Below are 27633 nucleotides of genomic sequence, written 5' to 3' on the forward strand. Positions count from 1 at the left end.
GGCAAATTCCTACAACAAAACCTCCTCTCTTTTCCCGGGGCAAGTTGCTGCGGCTTCGTTTTCTGTTACTGAGGGAGTGGTGAGTGGGAGGCTCTGTGATACGTTGCCCCTAATTGATCAGCATTATGCATACATACTGTATGCGGTACAATGTAGATACCTGCTGGACTACATTCGATCCGGAAAAAAGACTCCATAACGACGACGACTAGGTTTACTACTGCTTGGCTCTGACCGCGACGGAGGTGAAAAGCTTCATTTGGATTGATTGATTGCTTGCCTGCTTACAGCACGCCCGCCTTTCACGTGCCCTATCGGGTTGGCCGGCAGTCTCGGCAGTTTGAACAAGAAAGAAAGAAAAGGAACAAAAAGACCTGCTGTCTACATGCATACTTATCCTTTCCATCCATATGATCTTGGACAGTCAGCCAGTCCGAAGAGATAGATAGTAGTATCATTGTCATGGTGGGAGAGTGATGGGTAGTAGGCAGTGGGTTGGCACACCCTCACCCATCTGCAACCTTCCCAAACGCGTGGCAGACGGGTAACCTTGAAATTGTCATGAGAGAGGCACCCTGCGTAGCTTTCATCTCCCACCCACCCTCATACACACACACGCACATATACTCACGCACCACACGCACACCCCGCGCCTTCTTTTCCGGGCGAGGGAAAGTCCAATTAGACCAGCTCAATGCGGCACACATTCGCCCATACAATCCCAGGGTTTGTTGATCAAGGGGTAGTAGTCTGTAGGTATTGGGACTGTATGTGGTAGGGTGGCAGGTGGGTGGACCCGAAATTCAGGGTGATGACCACAGACCACCGCGACCTGCATGGATTGCGCATGCCACCATTATCCAAGAGACATCATAGCACGTTTGCCAGACCACCATGGTGCAACTTTGCTTTGCACAGCATACGTACACTTACATACACAGTCACATCTCGACGGGGAGGGGAATGGATATACCAAAGATGTTGTAAGTCCGCCACCAGTTAGTGAGAGCCAGCCGCCCAATAGTACAATCGGACTAGACTACTAGTTCGCGACGTTGTCCCAGATGGCCAATGGGGTGGACGGGAAAGACGTGACCATGAGTCCATGACCCTTGACTTTGAATGGTGACGAGAAAGAAAAAGAAACTTTCTCTCCCCCAGCAGTAGTTCCTCATCTGCCCTAATGAAGAACGATAGCAAATGCCAAGATGCAAGATGGATCTCACAGCACTTGCTTTGCTTTGCTCGTTGCTGCTGCCCCGAGTCAGGACTCTCTCCAAAGCAGGTGGCAATGGTGATCGAGCACAGTTGTTGCACAGACTAGGCGTGCGTGTGTGCCATCGTGCCATCCACCAGTCTTCGGGGAATACTGGCTTGGCGTATGGGGACCATGTCGCGCGCGGTTCAACGATGGCAGACTGGGAGACTGGAAGACTGACTGAGAGGAATGCAGCAAAGTTGGTTTGGGTACGACGACGGGGTCAAATAGCCTTTCATGAAACGAAAGAGAGGGGACAGGCTAAAAAGGGGATTCTAACGAAAGACAGTTAAGTATTAGCTTCAAGGCACAAGGACCAGGCCAGGCCAGCATTCAAGTATTGTCAGTCAACAATCTGGGCTGTCTGGTAGCAACTAGCAAAGAGTCCAGGGCTCTCTAGGGTCAAGCGGGGTAGCGGTTGTGCTTTCCGGCCTGTTCGGATTCGAGGCTTCTCTCTCTCGCTCTTAAAGTAGTGCAGTCTTCTATCGAGAAACGCCTCGCCGAGGAAGTGTCGTCTGTAAGCAGGACTGTTTCGACAGAAGAGGCTCGATAAGGGGATTTCGCATACATGATTGCCGTCTGTTACCCCGTATCTTCGACGCATTTCGTCCCTGCATGCCGATCGTATTTAGAAACAAGAAAGGGAGCTTGGGCCCCTCGCCCAACGACCTACTAATCTACTAATGAGTTTATATTATCCCCGTCGCGATACCAAGCTCTGGTATCGCACTAGAAGGCCGACGATGGATCACGGCAAGGTAACATTTGGACCCTGCTTAATTGACTTGATCTCACCGATACTTCCTCCCCGTCCGGCTCCTCCTCCTCCCATCCAGCTGTCGCAATACCGAGAAGAGTTTATGTAATGGCAATATTGCATTGAAAGTCTGTATCTATAGCTGGCAATTGATGCATGGAAGAAGCACATGCTCTCTCACGTTGTCAACGCACGCCTGTTTGTCTGAAACGAACCCGAGATCGAGGTACATGTAGGGTAAAACGACGAAACAGTCACTGCCTGTCAAGTCCAGCATGGTGAAACCAGGGTAGGCGAAATGCCATCTTCAGAAAAAAAAGGAAGAGAATAAAAAACCTGGGAGAGACCATCAATTGAACGACGAGGTGGGGCAAGGGGACCGTTGCCTCCCAGTACTACCAGCATATCTGCCAATACCTACCTCTTATGTGTCTGTCATAAAGATTTTTGACAGGCAAGCAGGATGTGCTGCAACGCAGATGGGATGAAGGAGAATAAACAAGAGAATATTCTTGCCTATGCCATATACCCTATAGACAGACGTCTTTCTCTCTTTCTACTACCGGTACGACTGCTTCTACTGCTAAATAACTCACGAGCGCATGTGGTCTCCTGGGGCGATTCAGGCTTGTTTTGGGCAGCACACGCACGCCTGGCCTTTGCTGGGTGGGAGGAGGGAGGAGGAGGAGGGGAAGGGAAAGATGGATCTTCTACGATTGCATGGGTGTCAGGGTGTTGGAAAATGACAAGACCCCAGACTAAACCGGATTCGGATGCAGGGAAGAATGCAAGATCCGCGCAGGGGCACCACACGGCACAACCACATAGACAGACCACACATACCACGCACGCACGCACGCCACCGCCCAACAAGGAGCCGGGAATTCCCAATCCAGGTTTGGGTGGTGGTGGTGGTGGTGGTGGACGACGACGCCGCCCAATTACTACAACTGCACAGAGCTGCAGAAATAGCATGCCGTAGGATTCGACTTGCAGCAGTAGCACAGAGAGAGATTCTGGAAGACAGCCAACACCCAAACAGACTACATACAGTAGGTTATACAGTATGTATGTACTGGTATGACCTTGAGTGCTAGCAGGAAAACTTGGGCGGTTTAGACTTGTTTCCGATGAAATTCTAATTTTATAGCAACGGCAGTAATGGCAGTGCTACGACTACTTCTCGGGTTCTGGGCGCTCAGCATGGCATTGCTCGTTGTCGTTCTCGTTGTTGTTATTGATGATGTTGGCAGCCCCCAATGGCCAACACGCATTCAGACAATGCGACATTGTGTCTTCCCCTTTGCGTTAGTAATAAGTAATACACAGGACAGGACAGGGTGGTTAGGAAAGGCCGGAAAACTAGGTAGCGAAGACGAACGGCAGGCAACAGGGACGACAGCACAGAAACGTGGTGGTGTTGGTGGGGTTGGACTGGACTTTTGACTTGACGGATGATGGATGGCGGAGGGGAAAGGAAGGACGAGGTACAGTACCTACTGTACCTGGGCTGGCTGCTGGCCTGTCTGTAAGAGGCAGTAGTGGCATGGCATGGGCAATGAGGCTGGCTTTTTAGGCTGGTTTGGCTGGGATGAGGATAGTCTCGCCCATTGCCGGCCGACACACTTTAATCCAGGTACGTGGCGGTTAAGGTACTTTGATATACCACACCACCCAACTGTCAATTGATGCCTTCCTTCACCCAGGGGAGCTGAGACGAGAGAGATGCAGTGGGAGAGATAGTCGTATATACTGATTCTAGTACATCGTATATGGCCATGCTTGGAGAAGACATGTTAATCGCCTGCGCGGCAGCTGCATGCAGGTCATCGTCGATAGAAGACATTGACTACCCATGGCGTTGAACGGTTTTGTTGCTTGTGGAGATGGGGATGGATGGTGTCGCGCTCTCTCACTCGTGGGTCTGCGACTAGCTCGAGAAGGAGAGGACAGTCCACACGCACCCTACCACCTACCTCCCCTGCCCTGCCCTGCCGCCCAGGGACCAGACGACGGAACGTTCGACCACCGATCCAGCCTGGCGATGGGGAGAAAAAGAGTCTCATGTCACTTGAAGGGGAATTGAACGGGTTGGAAGAGAGAAGGAAAAAAGGGTTGCGGTAAGATAACACGGGGGAGAAGGTCGAGCGAGTCTAATTGGATCTCTACCCTCTTTTTTTCGCCTCTCCAACGCAGACTGCAGCTTTGAGGCGGGTGGGCTGGCAACATGAACCTACTTAAGGTGTGTATGCGATGGTTACGTGATGTATATGTACATGTACATGCAGCACTCACTTCCACTTCCATCGAGAGAGCATCAAAGTGAAATGCATCTCTCGCCCATCTCATTCGGAACCCACATTTGCCATACTTGCCATGGGACACCCATCGCCCAGATGCTAGGTGCCAGGGCGAGTTCTGGGCAGACAGATGAAGGGTGACAGGGGGAAGAAGAGAGGCAGGGGAGGTTAGGTTGTAGGTAGGAAGAAAGAGAGGTGTATACCAGTTGGGAGTGTCTGGCCTTCAAGTCGAGCATCTGGGTAACCACACCGCTGCCTATTCAGGAAACACCATCCACCCACGGTACCAGATGGGAAGAAAGCGAACGAGAGGATAGCTTCGTACGCCCTCGGCCTCGCTTGTCTGTTCCAATTGACTGCCACTTATCACAATCTCTCGCTCACCTCGTTCCCTTCTTGTCTACTGCTTCCTGCCTGCTTCACACACTTGACAGCAACCACATTAACTCCCAGAGAGAAGAGGTGCATGTACTCCCAGGTGACTTGGACCTTGACGAGGCGCCTGCTTGACATTAACGCTAAGGCAGGCTGGGATCCCTGTCGTGCTCACACTACTTCGGTACATGCTGCATGCTAGGCAGATCGGTCCCCAAGTCCTCGCCCAAGTACCTCTGCATCTCCCCTCGCGCCAACGCCCGCACTGTATCTCTTTTGTTGCTCTCTATCGTAGGAGGCACCTGCACACTCTGCCATCAGACCCTCGCCTCACCAGATCTTCCTTCACACACACACACACGCGCGCGCTTCATGCAAGCTATATAGAGAGACACATGGGCAAAGACGCACGCAGCCGGCGCCGAGCGAGAGCTGGAGATTCCGATCTGAGCCTTGCTTTTTCTTTTTTTTCTTTGCTTGACTTTCTGAGGCACCACCACCACCATAGAACGCAGCACGCACCCAGCCCATCTGGCATCCATATCGGGGTTTACGGTTTGCGACGTATGTATGTATACCATTGTCTAAACGAAAAAAGACTGGCCGGATTGCCTGCCATTCTTCCAACCTTGGATTTGCCTTTCGCTATGCATTGCCAAGTGCGTATCTTGAGCCAGCTTTCTCAGAAAGGCCTCATGCTTTGGCTTGGCGCGCTCATTCGACGGATGCATTCAAGTATTAGGGATTTATTTCCACATACACAGGCAGATACAATCATGTAAGCGTTAGGAATCGAGGAGCGGACCGCCCGAAGGCAATTAGCAAGTAAGGCAACGCTGCTGTTATATTCGCATCTCGATCGGGGGGAGCTGAGAAGCGGTTAGTTGGGGGCAAACGTATTTAGAAGAATTAGTAGGACTCAGAGCAGAGAGAGAGTCATCGGCGAGGCATCATCCTTGGCGGAGGTCGTTGGACCACGCATACTCCACACACGCCAATCTGCTAGGAGGTAGGTAGGTATCTAGGTAGCTGTTCCCCCCATAACCATAGCTTTGAACATACTGTTGACGGTCCCTAATGGGAAGCCGTATCTGTTCAGGGCTACTTACAAGCAGCTTCGGTATCATGGCAGTGCTCTGGGAGTTGATCTTGCATGTGTGCATCGAGTCAAGACTGGACGTCGGTATTTGAGGGTTACATGAGCAGAGAACGCGAGAGAGAGATGCTGGGCGGAGTGGATACGCTATACATGTACATAGCCGTGTGCAGGTGATGTGGCCCGTCTGGTGGATTGATGGAGCACCTCAAATACATCGTAGAGATCGGCGCGCGTGACAATTGCCATCCAGCATCACCAGGCTTCCCTTCTCTGCGAAAGAACAAGAGGAGGATGGATATGCTGCTTGGGCATAGCATTTGATAGCCTTTAGGTGCCCGTCAGCTGCATGTAGGTAATGTATGTAGGTGTATGCAGCCATGCACATCAAGTAGGTTGTCTCCTCGGTTTCATCAGTCCGCCCAAGGGAGACACAGGTGAGATTAGAGCGTGGAAGTCGATAGCTTCTCTACCTTGTCTTAGAAATGTTTGCAGTCTGCTCTGGAAATTCCACCGGTTTTCTGCGCCCACTTTCGCCAACCATTGTGCCCCCCTCCCCAAAAGGATAAAAAAAAAGCAACTAGATTAGTGGCCGACGCCAATCTTGATTCCATCGCCCTCGCCAACTCTCAATTGCCCGGTTTTCCCTTTTGTCGCCCATTTCACGTTACGAGGTATGATCGTGTTTCCAACTTCCGACATTGGGGAACCTGTAATTGGGGAGGAGGAGAAATTCTCTGTACCGGCATCATGTCATACCTGCTTTTGCTGACTTGGTACAGAGAGGCTCTGCAATTGATTGTGTGCAATCTGCAATCTTGGAATTGAGATTTCTGGCCGGTAGAAGGACTGTAATTTCGTAGACTTGTTCTAGCTCCATCTGATCTTATTGTTCTTTTCGGCTCTTCCACACGCACATACGCAACGCGCGCGCACACGCACATACACACACGCTCTCTCTCTCTCCATCTCTCTGCTCTCTCTTGTGCTGTGCTCTCTGTGCACTCTTTTCCCAACATCCGGCTCCATTTGGGGGCTCAAGGACAACGCGCGTTTGATTTGTTCCAGCACGACCACCACCCCTGTTTCTGGACCCCTTCTTTTCATGTACCTCTTCTCCCAACCTGCCGCCATAGCCATCTGTGTACATACATACATACTTGCCCACGAATGGTAATACTTTGATATATAATAGTCAACCTTACGTAGTATTGCTCGTCCTTTGCCATCGTGTAGATGCTATCAATCTACCTGTTACATAAACAGGTAGGTGATGATATTGCGAAAGGGCCATGTTGTTGCTTTTGCCAATCTACGTGAAGATGTACATGGGATATAAAATCTCCTAATACTTGCAGGGGTGGGATCTACGGTTCCAACACAGGGCATCCATCCATCTCTCGCCATCAGCTTCGACATACCTTTCTCTCCCTCTGTGTGTGCTCTCACATGACTTGGGTTGCCATAGCAAGAGACGACTCAGGAACCGCACCAGGACGGGACGAATCGAACTGAACAAGGCAAGCTCGGTCGAGATGGGTTGATTCAGATCGCCTTAGGTAGAGTGGTAGACTTTCGTACTGCGGATATCAATGTCGCACTGCGCTCGCTGCGCAAAGTAGGTACCTGTTGCTTTTTTACTCTTGTCCTTTCCTTTGTCCTTTCTTGCGCAGTTATTTGGTTAGTTGGCGGGCTCCATTTGCCCACCACTACCTATGTACTCACTGTCTCCAGTCCTCTTCGACCGCCGACAAACTTCTCGTCGTCAAGCCACCCGAACTCTGCTGGCAACAACTCCGATGTCAGAAGAATAAGTGGAGGAATCGGAGACATTGTGTATAACATAGTAGCTGTATCTTTTTGTGTCTTTTGTTATCTTAAGAACACCGAAGTAAATGTACAATGATGTGTTGCTGCAATTGCTGTAAGTATGAATTGGTAGAAGACGGTAAAGCCACCTACAGTGTCGAGTCCCCCCAGCACGGTGCGAGCTGTACGTGAAACGCGGGTGGCAGGTACACAGCTGGAGGGTGTCTGGGTACTTGTCGCCTTAGGGCAGTTGGGTGCCGGGGGCCCTGGCTAGAGCTGGCCATTCAGCAGTCAGGCTTGCAGTCAAGTCCTGGACTCAAGACGCTGGCAGTGGGAGATCCCCAGGTGCCCACTTTTGCCAATATTTGATTCATGGTTCTACTCGCTCTCTTTCTACACTCTAAACTCACTCGCTCGCTCCCCAGCACCAGCACAGGGCCCCGACGTGCAACTCTGCCCTTTACTCTCTCTCCCACCCCCCTCTCGACCCTCTCGAAAACACAAACAACACACGAGAAGCAGCAGCAGCCGTCGATGCCCTCGCCGTCCACCCGGTGCATCTGATCATTTGTGTGTGTGTGTGTGTTGTCCTGCTCTGCGACTGCTGGCGAGAGAAAGAGTACCAGTACCAATACCCAGTACCTGCGTCTCTGCCTGTCCCTCTCGCTTCTTTCCCTCCTCCCATTCGGCAAACCCGCCCTGGCCAGAAAAGAAAGAAGGAAATAAAGAAGGAAAACAACAACCGATCTCCGATACTACTACGACTACAATACTCATTATTCCCAACTACCGCCGTGACGACGATTTTCCAGCGCTCTCGAAGCAACTATCAAAACTCGGCGGCTTAGCGGCGGCACGAAACCAGTACCCTGTTTTCTGCCGATCGTCGCCCTTGCGCGCTTCCTGCCCTTTCGCGTGGTCAACCAGCCAGCCCAGAGTCGCTCAGTGTGTGTGGTACGGGCCCTTTGATGTTGATTGATGCTTCTGAAGCTGCCAATATACTCGCGAGCATCTTTCTGTTTCCGTTGTTCGCTTGTTAAATGTGCTGGCAGACCTTCCAAAGAATCATGCGCTAACGTGCCTGGCCAGGATCATCTTCCATCCCTCTCTCGTTCTAGCGACGTGCTCCCACCCCTCCACCTTCAGTCCGGTCTAGTGTGTGCATCAAGCAAGCCTGTCGACGACCACCAGATAGCTGCTGCCCAGCTTCTGCATACCATACCTACAATTCTCGCCCGATACCTTGTATAGACGACACACAACCACTTCCTCCTTAATCTGTCCTTCTGTTGCTGGAAGGATTCCGCACGCCTGTTCTCACCGAGCCCTTTCGACCAGATTGCGTCTGATCGTCTTACAAGATCGCGCCTTACGAGCCCTCGAATCGGTACGACTGGTCGCATCTCATTACGTCCTTGGGAATCCCTCAACACAACCTCGCTTTGCTGGATGCATACACGTTTGGGACATCGAAGACTCTCTTGGATAACCGGCTCGCCACTTACCGCATCGTGAAAATTGAAGGACATTTCCTCAAGTCGGTCGCTTCGCTTCTTCGCAAGTCCTACAACACAGCCGCGACTTGGACTTTCCTACCGGGACCAATGAGAGCAAAGAACGACGTTGTATTACTTTAGGCAGCGCCGATCTCTGACCACCCTTAGCAGCTGGAACCTTGAATTCTGCACCTTGTTCGCATCTTTTCTGAAAAGGACCTTGTTGCAACTGTATATTGTACAAATTTAATTCGACTGCGGCCATGGCCGCCAACATGCCACAGATGGGCGGTGGAGGCCCCGTGAGAAGTCGCCCGGCCACGCATCAATTGTCCGCAGCTGTGTACCGGACAATGGTACAAAATCCGATTCAGACACAAGGCTGGCAGAATACGGTACACTTGAACATTCGAGTGGGCAATGCGATGAATCTGTATGTATTCAATTCACCTGTCACCGCATGACTCGTTCCCGGCTAACACACCTCCCAGCATTTCCAACTCCTTCCTGGCTTTACCACAGCTGGAAACAGAACAACTGGTTCACACCGGCATCAACTTCGAGAGAGAAGCATTTCAGACCTCTCCCGACAAGGTAAGCATCGTTTTTCCCCCCTAGGATCAATTGATTCATATCTCCTGTCCCATAATCCTAACTTGCGGCAGCCCACATATGAATCCAAGGTTTCTCAAAGAATCCAGGAATTATTTCGCAAGCGTCAAGCGAACGAACAGCACCTGCAAAATTCACTCAATCAGCAAGCGGCTGCTCAAGCGCAAGCGCAAGCTCAGGCGCAGATGTTCATGAACCAGAACGCGATGCATCAGATGTCGAGGGGAATGGTTCAGCCTTCGCCGCAGGGCTTCCAGCACCTGCAACAACCCATGCAAGCGTCGCCTATCCCGCAACAGCCCCAGCAGCCGGGCATGGGCATGCCGCATATGGGAGGCAACCCCATGAACCCCAACATGCACGCGATGCAGATGGGTGCCTCGCCCATGCACCCGCAAGGAGGTCCGCAAATGAACGCAAATAACATTCCCCCGCAAGCCAGAGCCAAGGCCCACCAACTTGCTCTGGCCAAGCTTCAGACTACGCCCGAGGAGCAGAAGAGGCAACTACGCGCGATGGTACAGAGCAAGATGTCGCAGCATCACTTGCAGCGACTCCAACAGGAGGGCCAGGACCCGTTGCTGGTCTTCTTCCAGAACCAGATGCTGGTGCAAGCAGCTGGCAAGCAGGGCCAGCCTGGCATGCACCCGAATGCTGGCATGAACCCAGCGATGCAGATGCAAGCGCAACAGCAGCGGAACATGAACCAAGCCGGCCAACAACATGGCAGCGACCTTGGCCCCTTCTCCAACGAGATAATCAACCAGCAAAAGGCCGGCATGTTGGCCCAACAGGAAGGCCAGATGGTGGTGCCCGCCAGCATCGGCCCTGGCCGCAATGCTACCCCCCAACCGATGGGAGGAGCTCAGGGGCAGAACCAGGGCAACAACCAGCAGGTCCCGAATCAGAACGGGCGGCCCCCACACATGCAGCAGCAGTTCAATCTCCAGCAGGCACAGCAACTCAAGATGGACCAGGCCGCGGCCCAATCACAAGCGCAGATCCGAGCCCAGGCCCAGGCCAAGGCGCAAATGACAGGTCAACCTGGTGGGCTCAGCGGTCCTGGGGGAGTTTCTCAGAGCCCGGCCATGACCACGCTCAACGCTCCCGTCGGGCCCAATCCTCCCGTGGCCGGCATGAGGCCAAACAACCAGCAAGCTCCCATGAATCAAGGAAATGCCGCGTTCGGGCAGGGGCTTGATCCACGCTTCAACCAAGGCAACCAAAGACCGCAGATGAACCCCAATGTCCGCCAACAGATGCTCAACGCCATGCTGCAGCAAATGCCCCCGAATATGCGAGAAACCTTCCAGAACCAGCCTGTGGAGAGGGTGAATGAGATGCTGGCCAAATGGAGCGCGAGCCGGGGTGCCCAGATTCCCGGCCGCCCGCAAGGCCAGCCGGGCCAGTTTGGACAAAACAACCCCATGGCCCAATTTGGGCAGGGAAACAACCCCAACATGCCCCAGCAAAACGGTGTCGTCGGAGCGAACCAGCAGAACCCAATGATGGTTCAGCAACAACTCAACCGCATGCGGAACACGCAAGGCCAACCCCAGCCCAACAACCCGCAAGCCATGGCCTTCATGAACAACATGGACGTTCCCCAGCGTGTGCTGTCTCAGCTGCAGAATGTCCCGCCAGAGCTCAAGAAATGGGGTCAGCTGAAGCAATGGATTCCGACACAGCCACTGCCTCCCAATGTGGGAGAACAGTTGCAGGCCTTCCAGATCCAGCAATTCCGTGCCATACTTGCCAACAAGCCCCAACTTGCACAGGCGGCCGGCATCCAAATGCCACAACAGCCTGGAGGACCAGCTCCACAGCAGCCTCCGCAGGGTGTTGGAGCTCCTGGTGCAGCCCCGCAAGTTGCGATTCCCCCTCAACTAGCCCAGGCTTTCGCGGCTATCCAGGTGACGCCCCATGAAATCGAGACGGCGAGGAGGCACGATAGGTTTAAGACGTGGGACGAGGCAAAGATCCGAAGCTACCTTGTGCAGATGAAGCAGCACCAGATCCGAACAAAGTTTGGCATGCAGATGCCCGGACAGGCTCCTCAATTTGCAGCACAACCTCCTGGAGCCGCCGCACCTCCGACGCAGCCCCTTCCGGCAGGGCCAGGTGCGATGGCACGTGGACCCAATGCAGGCAATGAGGCGGTCCCCAACGGTGCTCCTGCCAGGAATAGCACCCAGGGACAGCCCCCCAGCAACCGCCCAACGCCCCAGCAGCAGAATGCGTCCCCCGCTGTGCCACCGAAGAACAACCTCAAGCGCCCCAGTACGGATGATGCCGCTGATGTGCCTAATGTATCAGCTCCTCCCATGCAGCGCCCGCCATCTCAGCAGGCTCCGCCCCCCACCAAGCCGCCTATTCTCAGCCAGGCCCAGCTCGCAAACCTGCCTCCTGACCAAAGAGCTAAGTATGAGCAGTTGATGAGGCAACATCGGGCTTCTGCACAGCAGCAACCCGGGCAGACGAACCAAGAAGACATTGAGCGGTTGAGGCAAATCGGCGCCGAGGAGCAACGGGCGTCCAACACGGAACAGCTACAAGACTTCCCGATGAACGCGGAGCAACATGCGGATATGATGACAAAGATCCAGCGCATGGTGATGGAGATGAGCAAGCTTGGCAGAGCTCTGGGCCGTTGGTACTCGCTGACGCATGACGACAACCGTGCCAGGATGTTCTTCAGGATGGTAAGATATATGCCCCTTTAACAAGGAATTTTTGGACTTTTTGCTAACAACCCTCACAGCGTATGCGCCTTGTGCGGCAGTTCAAGGATGGCGAGAAGATGTCGATTCCCAAGGAAACATTCTCGGTTAAGCCAAAGGACTTGGAGCAAGTACGGGCCATGATGGAAAGCATTGCCAAGGACCTGGCGGCCTCGTTCCCGCAAGCGGTTCGGAAGACGGGCAGCCAGCAGAACGCGGCTGACGGCGCGGCTCAACAAGCGGCGCCCGGGCAGACAGCTAACGCGCAATCCGCGCAACCAGCCCCTCTCAGCCAGGCGAATCTGGAGAAGAACCAACAGGCGCTGAGCAAGATAGCCAACAGGAAGAGCGTGACTCCTGCTGCTCCCACCACGACGCAGCCTCCCTTCCCTCTGGGTGCGCCTTCGCCCCACGGGCTGCCTGCGTATGGCAACAAGCCCGCCGTCACGGCGGATAACTTGCATCTGCCCACTTCGCGCAAGAAGCCCAAGACCACTGCCAGTGCAAGTGTGTCGCCGCAGGTCAGCAAGCAGTCGTCGCCGCAGATGCAGAAGCAAGTTCAGGCGGCCGAGATGAAGGCGTTGCCCAAGGCGCAGTTCCAGTGCGCCATGCCCGATTGCGAGGCCAACAGCATTGGCTTCTCAACCGAGGAAGCCAGCCGTGCCCACTACCAAGAGGAGCATGTCAAGCCCTTCGAGGACCCTGCACGATTTGCGTCGGAGAATCTCGCATTCGCACTTGGCCTGGATGCCAACGGCAAATCCACCACCATGGCACCGGCTGGTGGTGTAGAGCAAGGCGCATCCCCAGCAGGAGCTACCTCGATGGCCCGCGAGGCATCGATGAAGCGATCCGAGAGCGCGAACGGCGCTAAGCCCGGCGTGCCGAAGAATATCCCTGGCAAGGCACCCGAGCAGCAAAACGCCGACGTGAACATGGTTAAGACGGAAGGCCAGACACCTGCCCAGTCGAACAACATGGACTTCAGCTTCGGTATGAACACCATCGACCCGCAGGAACTGTTCCAGTTCGGGTTCGAGTCGGGTGGTGGCGGCGCCATCATGGACATGGGTGTCTACCGATCGATCACGCCCAACGACACTCCCGAGTCCAGCGCTAGTAAGGAAAGCGCCTCGTCGGAGCCGACCAGCGACGTGTCGGAAGGAGTTGCTCTGGATGTTCGGTTGGACCTGGGCATTGACACATGGCAACCATTCGATGGCGACAGTTTCATTAACACGGGCGCCATGGACATGGAAATGAGCATGTTCGACGGCGCCCAGCCCATGGGCATGGATAACAATGCCCTTGCCGGCTTCACGTCGTGGGATGAGGTCAACCAGGACTTCAACAAGCCCTTCGCCTTGGATACGTCACTGTATTCTCTGGACACGTCTAGCTGAGTGAGTGAGTGAGAGGGCCGGCCGAGGCTCCTCGGCAGTGTAAATGATGAAGAAGACGGGATGATGTACGGGGCGTTTTACTGGCATTCATCTGTTTCGAATGTATCATAATAAGCAGGTTACTTACAAGTACGACGACGGACTACTACTATTATAGACTTCACCCCCGGGAAAGAAGCCAAAAAGCGTGGAGCAAACAGGATGATGGGCTCGAGTCTTGGGGCACGATGGAATTGGGAAAGGCAAGGAAAGCAACAACCATTCATTCGGTGGCGTTTTTTTCGCGAAAAAGGAAAGCCTTTCTCTACGATGGCTGGAATTCATTTTGGTACAATGATGTTTTTGTTTGGGTTCAAATCCCTGGGATCTGATCTGGCTGGTAGCATTGGAGTTTAGTTGGACCGGACCACACAAGGCGGCAGGCATTATGGGAGACGGGCGGCACTTTGTCGTGTTGTTGTGTTTTCTCTCTCATATTTTTCTTCTCTTTCTCTGGTTCACTTTTCTGTTTTCCTCGTTCTGATTTCTGAAATCACAATGATGTCCATCATGATGCGACACAACACTCACGTACGTACGTATAAGAAAGGGGAGGGACGACGAAGAAAGAAGTCCAATCAGCGATACCCGTAGTAAGAGGAAGGCAGAAGGGAGAGAGAGACAAAGATGAGATGGATGTATATGGGACATGCGTGCCTCGGCGAAGAAAAGAGAGAGAGGGAGAGAGATATTTATTGATAAGATGATTACTGTTACTGTTACTGCTCTGGTTCCTTTCCGTGATTGACTCTGACTCTGGAAATGTGTGATATGCTATGTGTTATGTGACTTGCAGAACTGGCAATTACTGTAAGCGTCTGCTCGGTATGGCCCATTCTGGGCTGGCCGGTCACGATAAAGAGAAAACATTATTCCTCGCAATGACTGATTGTAGACTACATGGCAATGTGACTTCGAGCAAGACAATCGCATACTGCATGTTGAAGAAGTGGTCATCCCTTGGAGAACCTAGAGCTGGCACGTATGTGTGTTCAGCTGGTTGACCATCATAATTCTGTCTATATGGTTCATGCAGGACAACCAACCGCGTCGTAGCTGATTGATATTTTCAGCACTTGGCCGCATTTGAGCTGACGCGCGATGCTACATGAAATATTCGAATAGGTAGGGGTTGGTCAACCCTCTCGAGCCTCTTCTTCCAAAAGCTAAGGCGGGCGCGGCGCGCGTGGCGGGGCTGGGGAGGGGGGTAACCCTGAACCCTTTTGCATAAAAGCTACAGGGCACCGAATGGCAGGCGAGCAGGGCCCCAAGGCCCCTGGAGCCATTCTCCAGCGGCGCCTCTGCCATTTTCATGAAAGCTTCTGCCGCTGGAAACGCGCCCTCTTGCGCCCTGTAAGCCACCGTGAAACAGCGCCTGCAGGCCCAATTAGGCAATAAATCAATACGCTGCACAAAAAAAAGTGCCGTCACGAACTACATCCCAGCAGCAGGTCCCATCCCCATTTCCCATGCAGCCAAAGCTTCTGCGACGCGCCACGAGGGAAACGCGATCCGTCGAGTACAAGTAATTTACCTATTGCGCCTGCCTCTCGCTTTCTCCCACCTCACGTCACATCAACATTCCGCACTTTTCGATCGATTCCAAAGGTCGAAGTGGGAAATCGTTTTCTCTCCAACTCTCTCCTCTCTCACACACATTGTGTGTAAAGAAGTCTGCCCGTCTCCTGAAGTCCTTCATTTACTTGACGCATTCTCTCTCTCATCCAATCAACCCGTCGCATTCCCCTCGGGACCCCCGCGCCCGCCCGCCGTTAGGCTTGTTATTTGTTGTGATATAACCAAACCAACCAACCTTGGGGTGCTTCGATTACCTACTATATTCCAATCTTTGATTTCCAACCAACCAGTCAACTCCACGGTGGATTTGAAGCTGATAGGACAAGCCCAACTGCCGTACCTTTTCCCAGTGCATCCTTCAATCACTTAGGTAGAAAGTGGAAGTATCGCGACATCACGGAAGCAGCAGCAGCAAGAAGCAAGAAACAGCAACAAAAGAAACCATGGACGCCTCTCCGACCAAAAGACGTGCGTTGGCCACGCTGGACGTCAACGCCAACTCCCCGAACAAGCACGCGCGCCTGAACGCCGCCAAGGCCACGGGCCAGCTCAACGTCTACAAGGGAGGATCTCCCTCCCCCTCCTCCAAGCGCGCCCTGAGTCTGGCGGAGGAGGGCGACGAGAACGCCAACCCGCTCCAGCCGGCCAAGAGGGCCTGCCTTTCGGCGGCGACTTCTACTGCGCCGTCGACCGCGCCGTCGTCCCCGACACCGAGGAGGGCGGTGGCGGCGCCGGCAGTGACACCAGCAACAGCCACAACAGCTGCGTCAAGATCAGAAGACACAGAAGAAACAGAAGAAGAGGATGTTGCGATCACAGCGACGCCGGAGCAGGAAAGGCAAAGGTCGCACTCTCCCGAGACATCAGCCGTCTTCGACAACTCCCAGCTCGACAACTCCCAGCTCACCACCATCACGGAGCCAGACCATCCCTCGCCGCAGCAGCAGCAAGAGCAACATCAGCAACAACAACAAACGCAAGAGCAAAGCCCCGTGGCAGCTGCGGTAACAGCTTCTGCCCCTTCGTCCTCGCAACTATCCCCCTCCGCGCAGCAGCAGCAACAACCACCGCAGCAGCAGCGTAGCCGTGCCCTGTCGTCGTTGACGCGCGAGGAGGCCCGGCAAAAGGCCGAGATCCTGCGGCTGCGGCTCGGCCTGGCCCGCTACAAGGTCCGGACGGGCCAGACCGACGTCCCGCTCGAGCGGCTGCAGCGGCGCCCCGTGCAGCCCGCCCACACCTCTGCCACTACCACCCGTACCACTACCCAGTCGTCGCCGGCAGCTCCGCAGTCACATTCGCAGCAGCGACGATCACAACAACAACAACCATCATCTGCTGCTACCGCCTTTTCTTCGCCGATATCGACAGCAACCACCACGAGACAACCGCTCCCGGCGGCGCCGAGGCGCTTGTCGAGGGAAGACGGCAGCAGCGGTAGCGAGCGCCAGCAGAACACGACGCCGAGAAAGGCGCTGCCCTCGGGCCGGTCCACGTCGCAGACGCCCCGGCAGGGGGGCGATTACACGCCGTCGGCCTCGCAGGAATCGGCGACGTCACAGTCGCGGCCTCGTTACGGGACGGTGGCGATGACGCCGGACCGGGAGGCGTTGCAGCGGCTGGCGGCGTCGGCGGCGCTCGATGCGTCGAGGCGGATCGAGGAGGCGGCCGAGGGGGGTCGTTGGGGGAGCGGTAGTTGATGAGGACCGCGATTCTTTGGTGTACATCAAATACTGTTTGCCAGGGTTGCGGGGAATGTAGGGATGGATCTGTGGAGTATTTGTTTTCCTTATGTTTGTTCCTCCAAAGGTTCTCTCCATTTGCATCTGCATTCGGGCTGCCTTTTACAAAATGGGTACTGTACATAGAGCGGTTCGGAGTTGGGGGCCAGGGGTTTCGTGACCATCATTGCGTTTCTTAATCAGGAGTTCGGTTCGGCATAGGGGCTGGCTGGCGGCCTACGATTCCAACGAACAGGCGTGCAAAGGTCAAGGAAAGGTTCAAATTAAAGCATTAGTTGTTCGCTTGATATACACACGAGAGCAATAAAACACGATATATCTTTGAAGACGAGAAGAGGAACAAGGCGCATCATCTTGGATCCCCTTATTTCCTCCCATCCTCCAATGCCGTTCATGAATATGCCCCGTCACACATGCTTCTCTCCGAATGCATCCAGCCCAGTAAGCAACAAGCCAGAAACGGATAAATAAATCTCCCCAGCCTTGGCTAATCAATTGCCGTCCCATCTTACCATGGAAACAACATCGCTACCTCATCCTTTGGCTCCACCACAACCCCCCGTTCAGCATCGCCCGACTCATACCATGTTCAGGGGTATCTCCTGGAGGCCGTGCCGTACAACGCCCCCCTCCTATGCTGGAAGCGAGGCCGTCGTGGCATCTGTCTCTGCTGGAAAGGAACAAGGGGGGTTCGAGGAAGAGGTGGTGGCGGGGGTGGCATGTCCTCGGCGGCGCCGGCGGCTACTGTTACTACGCCTACTTCTCCTTCTTCCCGAACGGCCAAGGGATGAGGGGGACGTGGTGCTTGGTTCTGTTGATCGTCGCTGCTGCTGCTACTGCTGCTGTCTTCATCTGCGACGTTGTCATCAAGCTTCGCGGCTGTGGTGGTGCTGTGGCGGTTGGCGGTGCAGTCCTGACACTCCTCGTTGAGGGTGGTGGCCATGGGAATGATGATGGCAGGAGGCACAGAATTCTCATCCGAGGGTCCTTCGTCCAAGGTTGTTTGCTGTTGCTGGGTGTCGTCGTCGCCGCCGATGGCGTTCGCGGCAGCCTCTACTTGCGCTTCTTCTTCTCCGCCGCCGCCGCCTTCTTGTTGGTGGTTGTGCTGGTGGTGGGCGTCGCCTGGGCTTGGAAGGTGGCAGCAGGGATGAGGTAGCGGGCACTTGAAGACGACCTTGTCGGCGCAGCCGCAGCGGTAGGTGAAGTGGACGGTTGAACACATGGTGAGTTGACTTTGCTGGTGTTCTTGGAGATGGAGAAGGAGAGGGAAGGTGATCTTGGGTTCGACACTTTGATTGATTATTCGGCACTTCGGGCAGGCGTTGCTTGATGCAAAAGCAGGTACTTGTCTCCCTGGGGATTGTTGACAAGGTGATTCTCGGTAGATTGGTCAGACCAGATGGTTGCTGTATGATGTTGCGCAGTATCTTCAAGAGGCTGTCATATGTTCCAGACACTGGTCAGTGAATGTTTGCATGTATGTACCTAACATTGAAGGCAGCAACAAGACTGGGTGTTGCAAGTTTCCAGAGGATGGCTAAATCAACTTGACTTGGCAGGAACATTGCTGGCTGCGTTAAGGGAAGGAGCAGCCAGCATCTTCCACAAAACGCCCAGATAGTGGAAGGTGCATTCAGGGCAAGTACGCTCAATTTGCAAAGAGGGCAGCATCTTCCTGCCTCATGGATGTACATAGATATGTTTACAAGTCTTCATGTTGCCATCTCAACAGGTGAAACATCCTGAATCATGTCGTCGTAGCATCACTCACTGAACGTGCATCTATCTGGGGTTATATCATCCAAAAAGTAGTTAGCTCGCCTTCGAAAAACCGCAACACTCCAAGGCGCAGCAACCCCGGTCCATGCCCTATGCCAAGTCACGATGATGTTTTGAAATCGCGGCTCATCCTGGCTCACTCAAAACGCCAGTCCCCTCCGTCGCGGCATCTAGGTACACTCGGCCGAGTGTGCCTTGCTAGCTCATATAGGCTGCTTACTACTCTATACCCAAAAAATAGGGGACCTGCTTATTTCCCGGCCTCCGTCCGTTCAGGCAGGCTGACATGGTGATTGGGGAATCGCATGCGAACCCGCCTCCAATGGCCATCTCCACCAGCCGTTGCGACGTCTTGGCTTCCTCACCCCACCGCCAGCATCACTGCATGGACCGACGCTGATTCGACTGCGGCCATCGAGGTAATACCACTTCTGGGTCGATTTCGGTGGTTTAATTGGCCAATGCCACCATCGCTGTAAATCCGGTTCTGCTGGTGCGCAGCTTGACAGGATGCGACATTGCATTTCTGAGAGGGCATATATAAAACACCATGGCTCGTCTCACGATACCCGTCGCCAATCCCTTCCCCTCTCGGAGAGATCTATCTTTCCTACGAAGGTCGCGACACCACATTCTTTTAGGCTGACAATCCAACTTGTCTACGCTCATTTGCCAACCTAGTCTTCTGTCGTGAAGACGTCCATTCATTCTCATCATCATGTTGTTGCTTCAGCGCCCCTTGGTCGCGGCATTGGTCGCAGCCGCGGGATGCCTTGCCAGCCCGACGCCGCCCCTCGAAGTCAGCGTGCTGCGCTCGGATCAGACAGATGCCCTGGTCCAAAAGGGTGTCGATCTCGCCCATACTTCGCAGCTCGAGAGGCGGCTCAAGGCCGATTTCTCCATGGCCCGGTCATGGAACCACGAGGTCCTCTTCAACGGGTACGTGCATGCCTTTCTTTTCGCATCATATGTGGAAAGCTGGGTGAAAGCTAACAAATAGTTCGAATGAAGTGACTTCGCCTGGGCCCAGGACGATGCCGGCAGCTCTGAGACGGTCGGCCTGGCCATTACCTGCATCGACTGCGAGACCAAGGGCAGCATCACGGCCAATCTGTGGGAGGACCTCCTGCACCCCTCCCTCCGCCTGCAGTTCAACCAGTTCGAGGCCTATATCCTCCTCGGCCTCAACGCCAGCGCCTCCACCACCGTCTCCGTCAACCTCTTCGCCTCCAACTCTCCCATCGGCCTCCACTACCCCGGGCTGAGTGTTGGTGTCGTCTTCTTTGTCGATCTGGTCTTCAGCCTCAATGCCCACATTGACATGAGCGGTGGCTTCTACGTCAAGCTGGCCGACGAGGCTTTCTTGCAGGCCTCCATCTTCAAGGGTGACGTGAGCGATTACTTTTTGTAAGTGCATGATAATCCAATGTGACAGCCAGTAGCATACCCGACTAACACACAATAATAGCGACGGCGCGAGCAGCAAGTCCCTGCCTATCACGGTCGCGACAGGTTCCGGGGCCACCTTCAAGGCCGACCTTCGGCTGCGTGTGCAGGTCGGTGCCGAGGCAGCCATCGACACCTTCGGGATCGGCGCCGGAGCAGCCATGGGCATCTACGCCAACCTCGTCGAGTTTGTGGCGGAAATCGAGACCACGCCCACTTGCGCGCTCGAGACGCGGGAGTGGTTCGACCTCAACGCGGGCGCCTATGCCCGGCTCGACGTCGTCGTCGACTACAAGACGCTCGGTCTCGTTCCCACCGTGTCGACGACGCTGCTTTCCGCCCCGACCCTCACTCAATGCTGGATCCCAGGCCAATCGTCCGGGTTAGCTGGCCCGGGTCTGACACTGACGCCTCCCACACTGTCCATGACAGCGCCCCCTGGGTTGAGCATGCCTGCTTCCGCAGTGCCCATGGTATCCTCCTCTGCGTTGTTGGCGAACCAAAGTAGCAGTGGCCGTGTCACTGCATCTGGATCGTCTCAAACTGTATCCTCCTCTTTTGCAATTATCCCGACTTCCACCGTTTCGCCTGCGGCCAAATCGTCCCCGACTTCCACAGTCTCACTCACAGTCGCGAGCTCCTCGTCATCCACGGCCAGCATCGCTGCAGAGTACGCTATCTCATCTGTTAAGGAATCGTCAACCCTCCCATCGGCTGTGCCATCTTTAGCACCTCTGCTGTCCCTGAACGGGACCGGAAGGTACCCGATGGTGCAGAGCAGCCAAGTATCCGTATCTGGTTCTCAGGCAGCTTCTTCCTCTTCCTCTCCTTCCTCCTCCGCATCGGGCATCTCAGCGTCGCTTTCGCTGCCTTCTTCGTCCCTGTCTGCTTCGTCCCTACCATCGGCGGCCAGCGTTACCGCCAAGTACCCGGGCTTCCTCACCACAATGTCGCCGCCCCTCTCCACCGGTGTACCATCAGTGGTAGTGTCACCGCTATCCGTGAACAGCACCGGCAGATACCCACTGTTGAATGCGTCATCCCTCACCAACGAAACAGAGCTCGTCACCACCACCCTGTACTCGACCTCGGCCTACACCATCACCATGTGCGCTGCTGGGGTGCCCAACTGCCCTGCCGCCTATCAGAAGGAAGTGGCAGTCACCGAGACGATTGATTCCTACACTACCATTTGCCCTGTCGGCGCCCAAGTGACCTGGCCGGCGGCGGCCGAGGTGGGTGGCGAAGCTGCGCCGTCTTCTGCTGCGGCTGGACCCGTCACGTCTCATCGTGTCGTAACCCAGGCCGTTGCTATGACGGCGGTCCCGTCGCCGAAGCCCGAGACGTTCGTACCGCCACCGGTTCCGGCGCCTACCGCGGCTGCCGTGGTGGCTGCGGCGGCAGTAGGAGCATCAGGAGCATCGGAATTCGCATCTGCGCCGCCGCGTCCTGCTGCTGCCGCTGCGTATGCTGCGTTTGTGGCAGATTACGGTGTCGACAACAACAACGCGGGGGCCCGTAATGCGTCTTTGGCAACTCCGTCGTCATCTTCGTCCTCGTCCTCTTCGCCTTCTTCGTCTTCCTCGTCGTCGTCAGGATCCGATCATCTTGGCTACCCCGTGGCGGCTGCTGAGAGTGCCGCTCAGCCCGATGAGAGTGCCGCTTCCCTGGCCCAAACGTTCGATCACAAGACCATTGTCCAGGACAACCAGACCTCGCCTGTAGGACAACATGATGTGCCGGTCACTGCTGGCGCCATTGCGTCGTATGCCGGGAACATTGGGCTGGTGCTGGGTTCCGTCATGGTGACGGTTCTCTTGTTAGGATAACTTACAGCCTATGATGGCGCATGGCTTGGAGCACGTTTCTTTGTAGCTTAGGATTTTAATAATATATACCCAGCTTTTATCTTCAAGGCAGAAACACCAACACACTGGCATTTTTCAATCTGAGCGGGAGGGCGTCTCTCGAGGCCCTCTGGACATTGTGCTGAAGAAACGTTGGAACCCAGCTTGGCAATGTCTGTTCAAGGTGTTAGATCTCGATTGCACATCATGCTCTTTGCTGGTTGCGGCCTATTGTGCAGTACGCGCGGTCAACTCCTGTCGATCCGTCTTGCCCTTGACGTCGTGATATTGGGATGGGTGTTATTAAGGACACAGGCGATTCGACGAAACAAGTACCTCAATCGGGTTCTGTTCTGGATATGTATCCATTGCAGTGAGGCTTCCAAGGCTACTAGGCACGGTATATTCGGCCTCGTGCATCGAGCTCCCGCGCCGGGACATGATTTGCCGACGAAGCCGCCAATATACTCTGCACAACTTAGTACCGGAGCAGGGAGCGGTACTTCCCCTTTCAGATGATGTGGAAAACGCTCGATCGCTGTCCACGCCTTGGACGCACAGGATCCAATTGCCCGCACTTGGAGGCACAAACCACTCACTTTCCTTCCTCCCCAATCCAGCGAGACTTGACTCGTAAGGGGGAAGTTTGGCTCATCACTGGGCTGCCTCTTTGCAGCATATCTTCTCGAATCTTGATGAAGAACAAGCAATCTCGAGCAGTTGCGATGAAGTATTGACTTTGCGATTGCTTAGCATAAACTCGTCCCAATTGGCATATCAAATTTCCTGAGTCAGAAATACGCCGACTGGGGCACTTTACCCATGCCTTTTAGGTTTCCAACGTATACATCAGTTGAACTTAGGAGAGCTATTGGTCGACAGAACGCCGTCTGCACGCGGTCCAGCGATTCATCCTGCCTTGCTTATTTCCCTTCCGTCTTTGCGGGTATGAGAGAAAAACGGGAGCTACCCCATCGCCTCCGTCATCTGAGCGAGCTTTCTCTCCCCCCCTTGGACCCTCCACGGTCAAACTCTTCCCTCGCTCAATGCTCATACCTCCACGATGCCGCCCAGCGCTGTCGTCGGGGCCATCCCGCCCCCGCCGGGCGTGACGCCGAACCTGCAGCATCCCGAAGATGTCATCGCCACCGTCAACATGGCCACCCAGATCAGCTCCATATGCCTCATGACCCCGTTCATCGCCCTCCGCATGTACGCCAAGGGCTGGGTGGCGCCGCCCTTCCTCCTCGACGACTGTGAGTAGTCGCTTCGGCCGCTTGCTTGCTCTCCAGGCCGTGTCGAATATTGATTGCTAACGACTCTATGTGATCCAAGGGGCTTGCTTGGTTGCCTGGGTTCGTTCGCTCCATCCATCTTTTTTGTTGATAGAACGCAAGTCGCCTGTTACAATCAACTCGCTCGCTAATTTTGGTGGTTGTTCCGTTTAGGCAATGACGGTATCATTCGATATGACGGGCGTGATGAGTAAAGACACCATCCCCAACGACCGTAGAGAACATGAGAAACTCACCAGAAGCAAGTGGGATACTTTGGAGGAGGTCATCACGTGTGGGATCTGTCGCCGGAAACATACGAGGGCTTTCTCAAAGTAAGTCTGTTCGATCTCTTCTTAATAGATCCTTCTGGGGTCTTTATGTTCGTTAACATACGACGACTGACGCTCTTCCAAGGCGCTGTACGCCGACAGTTTGGTATACGGATTCAGTGCATGGTTTACCAAGGTAAGGGCGCTGGCAAGGCAAACCCGTGTGTATGATTCCTCCACCTGTATGATTTAGCGAATCCCTGATCCGGCGTGTGTTCAGTATTTGATACAAATGTCCTACTACTAGTTCGCCCTGCTCCTCGTCATCGGCCGGGTCTTCGAGACGTTCAAGGTGACGCGCATCATCTCGTGGGTCCTCATCGTCCTCCTGGGCCTCTTCTACATCGCCGGCTTCATCGTCAAGGCCCAGGTCCGCCACCCGGTCGACAGCTACTGGAACCTCAAGAAGCCCGGCACCAACTCGGTCTCGCAGCGCGCCGTCTTCGTCGCCGACACCGTCATGAGCACCATCTCCGACCTGGCCGTCCTGATCCTGCCGATCCCGGCCGTCATCTCCCTCAAGCTTTCGCTGTGGAAGAAGCTCAAGATCTGGAGCATGTTGGGACTGGGAGGCGTGGCGACCATGGCCGGGATTGTGCGGCTGATATTCGTGGTTCAGTTTCAGAAATCCGCTGACCAGAGCGTCTCTTTCATTCGCTTCAATATGTTTGCGTAAGTGGCCCCCTTTTTCCTTTTGCTCCCTTACCTGTCAAGGAGCATCTAGGGCCCCAATTCTGCTGGCCATCACAACTACTCCCTCTCACGGAAGAACCACACAGCACGGTGAAATCCCCAAGGGTGGCCCGGCTGATATCAGAATCCTAACGTCTTTCTTTTGACTTTGCAGCACTGCCGAACTTACGGTCGGGGTGATCTGCGCATGCCTCCCAGCCTGTGGCATCCTGATCGCGCGGAGCCGGAACGCGGCAGCAGCCTCGACTGGCGAAACCACCCTCTTCTCCTCCAACTCGCGATTCATGTCCGCCATGAAATCCATCAAGTTCTCCCTGCGCACCAAGTCGGAAACCACCGCCCGCCGCACCGCCACCGCGGCCACCGTCACCATGCCCGTCACCTTCACCAACGCGACCGCCGCCACCACGGTGGTCAACAACACCCGCCGCGGCGGCGGCGGCACCACGGTCCTGGGGGGCGCCAACGAGGAGGAGCCGCACCCGGGAGTCAACGTGGCCGACATGTACCTGGGGTCGTGGCGGACGCCGCCCTCGACCTCGGACGACAACGGGTCCTCGCGGACCATGACCAACAACTACATGACGTACACCAACAACGACAACACGCCGGTGCGGACGACGAATATGGATGCGTCCACGGAGATGGATACGGATGTGGAGCGCGGTGGGAGTTGAAGGTTGACTTTTAGGACATGATACCCATTGTTACATATTGAATGAGACATGATTATATGTTTGTAAGTGTGATGCTTGGAGATTCAAGTCCTTGACACTCACCTTGCTGGCCAATTTGGTGCGCACATCATCAGCAAGGAAACATCACGACCTGGTGAAATTGATAAGCATTGTGGGTACGAAGGGGTGTGCTTCACAGTCAAGCCGTAAGCCTCGGTGTTGTATGGTTTGCATCTTGCCCATTTGCATCATCGACCTCCCACAGCGTCAGTAATGTATTCCTCCCCTACATCAGTTCGGAATTCTTCCCTGGCAGCCCAGACAAGAGAGTGTATGGGGTGGTGGTCTGGCCGCGTCGGAGCAGGTAGGTGTTTGCCACTGGCCATCGCCTGCCCGGATCGGTTTTCCGCGGCGGAGATGGAGCAGCAGCTCGTTTCGTCGAGGTCCGACCAGATGCTCGATGAAGTGATGCAAGACCCGCCATACACCACTTCGTTATGTTCATGATGAGACTGCCCACACGGGGGCCTCTGAGCAAATCGGTGGAATCGATATATCACAGCGGGAAGCAGCACTAGAGAACAGTAACACATCTCGGATGCTTTCAATAGCTCGTGTCGCTGACTTAATACCTGACTCTTGACTATCCAGGGAAAGAATGGGAAAGATGCAGAGGAATCTCCCCATCAATCAACACCGAATCCGTGTAGGAAAATATATTTCCAATAGAAAGGCCCCCCTAGCTTGCCAGGCTCAACATCCACATCTACGCCAACCACCGGTCCTCGAGCACCTTGAACGACGACCCTTTGCTGTTCCCTGCCTGCTCACCCACCTTGTCCACAATGGGCACGCGGTTGGGCTTTGCGTCCAGGACGATGCCCAGCACTCGGGCCCAGCTGCTCGTGCGGTTGGAGATACTGTGAGCACAATGGCATATCAACAACCATTAGTCGGGGTCCTCGGTTACCAGATGCATAATACATGTGGCTCGGATAGGGGGAAAGAAATAGTCTTACGCATGCATCATGCCGCGCTGGAGCACGACCTCGCCGGGGCGGCACTCGGTCTGCACGGGCTCGCCGTAGCTGGGCTTGCCGTCGCGGACGACGTAGGGCGCGGCGCCGGGGGTCATGAGGCTCAGCGTGCCTTGGAGCACGACCAGGTAGTCGGCCGAGGTCGTCCGGTGCTTTTTTTTGGATTACAGACCGTCGTCAGTACAATTTGCTGCTTCGTCGACAATCAAAAGGGGAGACTGCGGAGCTCCCCTTTTCGGAAAGAGCTCTTGGAGGGAAGAAGAAGACTCACCATCACTCCCTCGGTATTGGGCGCGACATCGATGTAGTACCTGCAGACGGAATCAGGCATTATGAACGGGGGCCTCGGCTAAGAAGTGCCGGCTGTGTGTCGTATGTGGTTACTAACATGTGCGTGCCGTTGGGCAAGACGATACCCATGCCAGGGACATTGGCAATTGGGAGGGTTCCACTGCAGCGAGAATAAGTCAGCTCTTTTCCGACAACAGCCAAATTTGGGAGGGACGATGAGATGATGGAAGGGAACTGACTGCCCATCGTTGCTCGTCGGGACCTGCGTGTTGGTCCCCACAATGTAGCGCACCAACGAGCCGCCGAGGATGGGCTGGGCCTCGAGGGCGTCGACCTTGACCTCGACGCCGGGCTCGGCGCCCGCGTCGCCCGCGCTGGCGGCGGGGAGCGGCAGGTTCGAGGCCACGATGCGGCGGGGGGCGGGGAGGTCGTGTTGCGGTGCCGACATGGTTGATGATGCTACCTGTCCGGTGATGGTCGATTCAGGGGAAATGACGGGTACGGCTGAAACTACGGGGGCAAAGCAAGGTTGGATGGAAGCGAATTTTGAGGATAAAGTGGCTTTTCGAGAAGGACAACAGATAGTTAGATCGTTGATGAAGCCTACACAGCGTATATCTAGTCTCTAGTGGCGGCGAGACCGCCCGTTTATATACTTCGACGACACAGGCTCATCATGCTCCCGGTGCGGCGCCAAGTGCGTAGCATACGCCGTAGTGAGACGCTATACCGCCGCATGTGCGACTACAGATCAACTGGTGAGGTCGACGAAGTATTCCATTCCATAGGTTGTTGACAAATGTCGGCGGATTGCTGAGCATGGCGGCGGCCCTGGCGTAGTCAGCAAAGGGGGCTACGGCCAAACTATCCGCCGCCGCTTCTCATCGCATTCTAGAATCGGGACGCCACAACCGGGCAATTCAGGCTTCTTCTCCGCGCTAACCTGATTGCCAACCTGAACAAGTCGAAATGGATATTTACGATAATCGCATATACGATTACGACTATGCCGCCGCTGATACTGCCAGCCGATTGACACGACGTGGGCTGCGCGTGCCGTGCCGTGTCAACTCAA

The 27633-nt window shown here is 54.8% G+C and overlaps 7 protein-coding genes across 7 annotated transcripts; 4 read left to right on the forward strand and 3 right to left on the reverse strand.

Moving 5' to 3' along the window:
- Nucleotides 1–7231: 7231 nt before the first annotated feature.
- Nucleotides 7232–7619, reverse strand: PG985_009836 (uncharacterized protein; the record flags this gene model as incomplete). Its single annotated transcript, XM_066829604.1, has 2 exons — nt 7232–7366; nt 7512–7619. The coding sequence occupies 2 exons, from the start codon at nt 7617–7619 to the stop codon at nt 7232–7234; spliced, it is 243 nt and encodes an 80-aa protein (XP_066681994.1).
- Nucleotides 7620–9354: 1735 nt separating this feature from the next.
- PG985_009837 (uncharacterized protein) lies at nt 9355–13826 on the forward strand (the record flags this gene model as incomplete). The annotated part of the gene is made up of 4 exons (XM_066829605.1): nt 9355–9524; nt 9583–9685; nt 9757–12405; nt 12465–13826. 4 exons carry the CDS (start codon nt 9355–9357, stop codon nt 13824–13826), a joined length of 4284 nt encoding a protein of 1427 aa, XP_066681995.1.
- Nucleotides 13827–15886: 2060 nt separating this feature from the next.
- Nucleotides 15887–17140, forward strand: PG985_009838 (uncharacterized protein; the record flags this gene model as incomplete). Its single annotated transcript, XM_066829606.1, has 1 exon — nt 15887–17140. One exon carries the CDS (start codon nt 15887–15889, stop codon nt 17138–17140), a length of 1254 nt encoding a protein of 417 aa, XP_066681996.1.
- Nucleotides 17141–17771: 631 nt separating this feature from the next.
- PG985_009839 (uncharacterized protein) lies at nt 17772–18404 on the reverse strand (the record flags this gene model as incomplete). Its single annotated transcript, XM_066829607.1, has 1 exon — nt 17772–18404. The coding sequence occupies one exon, from the start codon at nt 18402–18404 to the stop codon at nt 17772–17774; it is 633 nt and encodes a 210-aa protein (XP_066681997.1).
- Nucleotides 18405–19679: 1275 nt separating this feature from the next.
- On the forward strand, nt 19680–22236 carry PG985_009840 (uncharacterized protein; the record flags this gene model as incomplete). The annotated part of the gene is made up of 3 exons (XM_066829608.1): nt 19680–19900; nt 19973–20368; nt 20430–22236. The coding sequence occupies 3 exons, from the start codon at nt 19680–19682 to the stop codon at nt 22234–22236; spliced, it is 2424 nt and encodes an 807-aa protein (XP_066681998.1).
- Nucleotides 22237–23317: 1081 nt separating this feature from the next.
- PG985_009841 (uncharacterized protein) lies at nt 23318–25230 on the forward strand (the record flags this gene model as incomplete). The annotated part of the gene is made up of 6 exons (XM_066829609.1): nt 23318–23510; nt 23590–23609; nt 23789–23863; nt 23946–23996; nt 24108–24532; nt 24708–25230. 6 exons carry the CDS (start codon nt 23318–23320, stop codon nt 25228–25230), a joined length of 1287 nt encoding a protein of 428 aa, XP_066681999.1.
- Nucleotides 25231–25996: 766 nt separating this feature from the next.
- On the reverse strand, nt 25997–27006 carry PG985_009842 (uncharacterized protein; the record flags this gene model as incomplete). The annotated part of the gene is made up of 5 exons (XM_066829610.1): nt 25997–26150; nt 26250–26419; nt 26539–26578; nt 26656–26718; nt 26798–27006. 5 exons carry the CDS (start codon nt 27004–27006, stop codon nt 25997–25999), a joined length of 636 nt encoding a protein of 211 aa, XP_066682000.1.
- Nucleotides 27007–27633: the final 627 nt, after the last annotated feature.

Source organism: Apiospora marii, assembly GCF_038362585.1.
Source record: "Apiospora marii strain CBS 49790 chromosome Unknown utg000006l_segment0_segment0, whole genome shotgun sequence".
Classification (NCBI taxonomy): Eukaryota; Fungi; Ascomycota; class Sordariomycetes; order Amphisphaeriales; family Apiosporaceae; genus Apiospora; species Apiospora marii.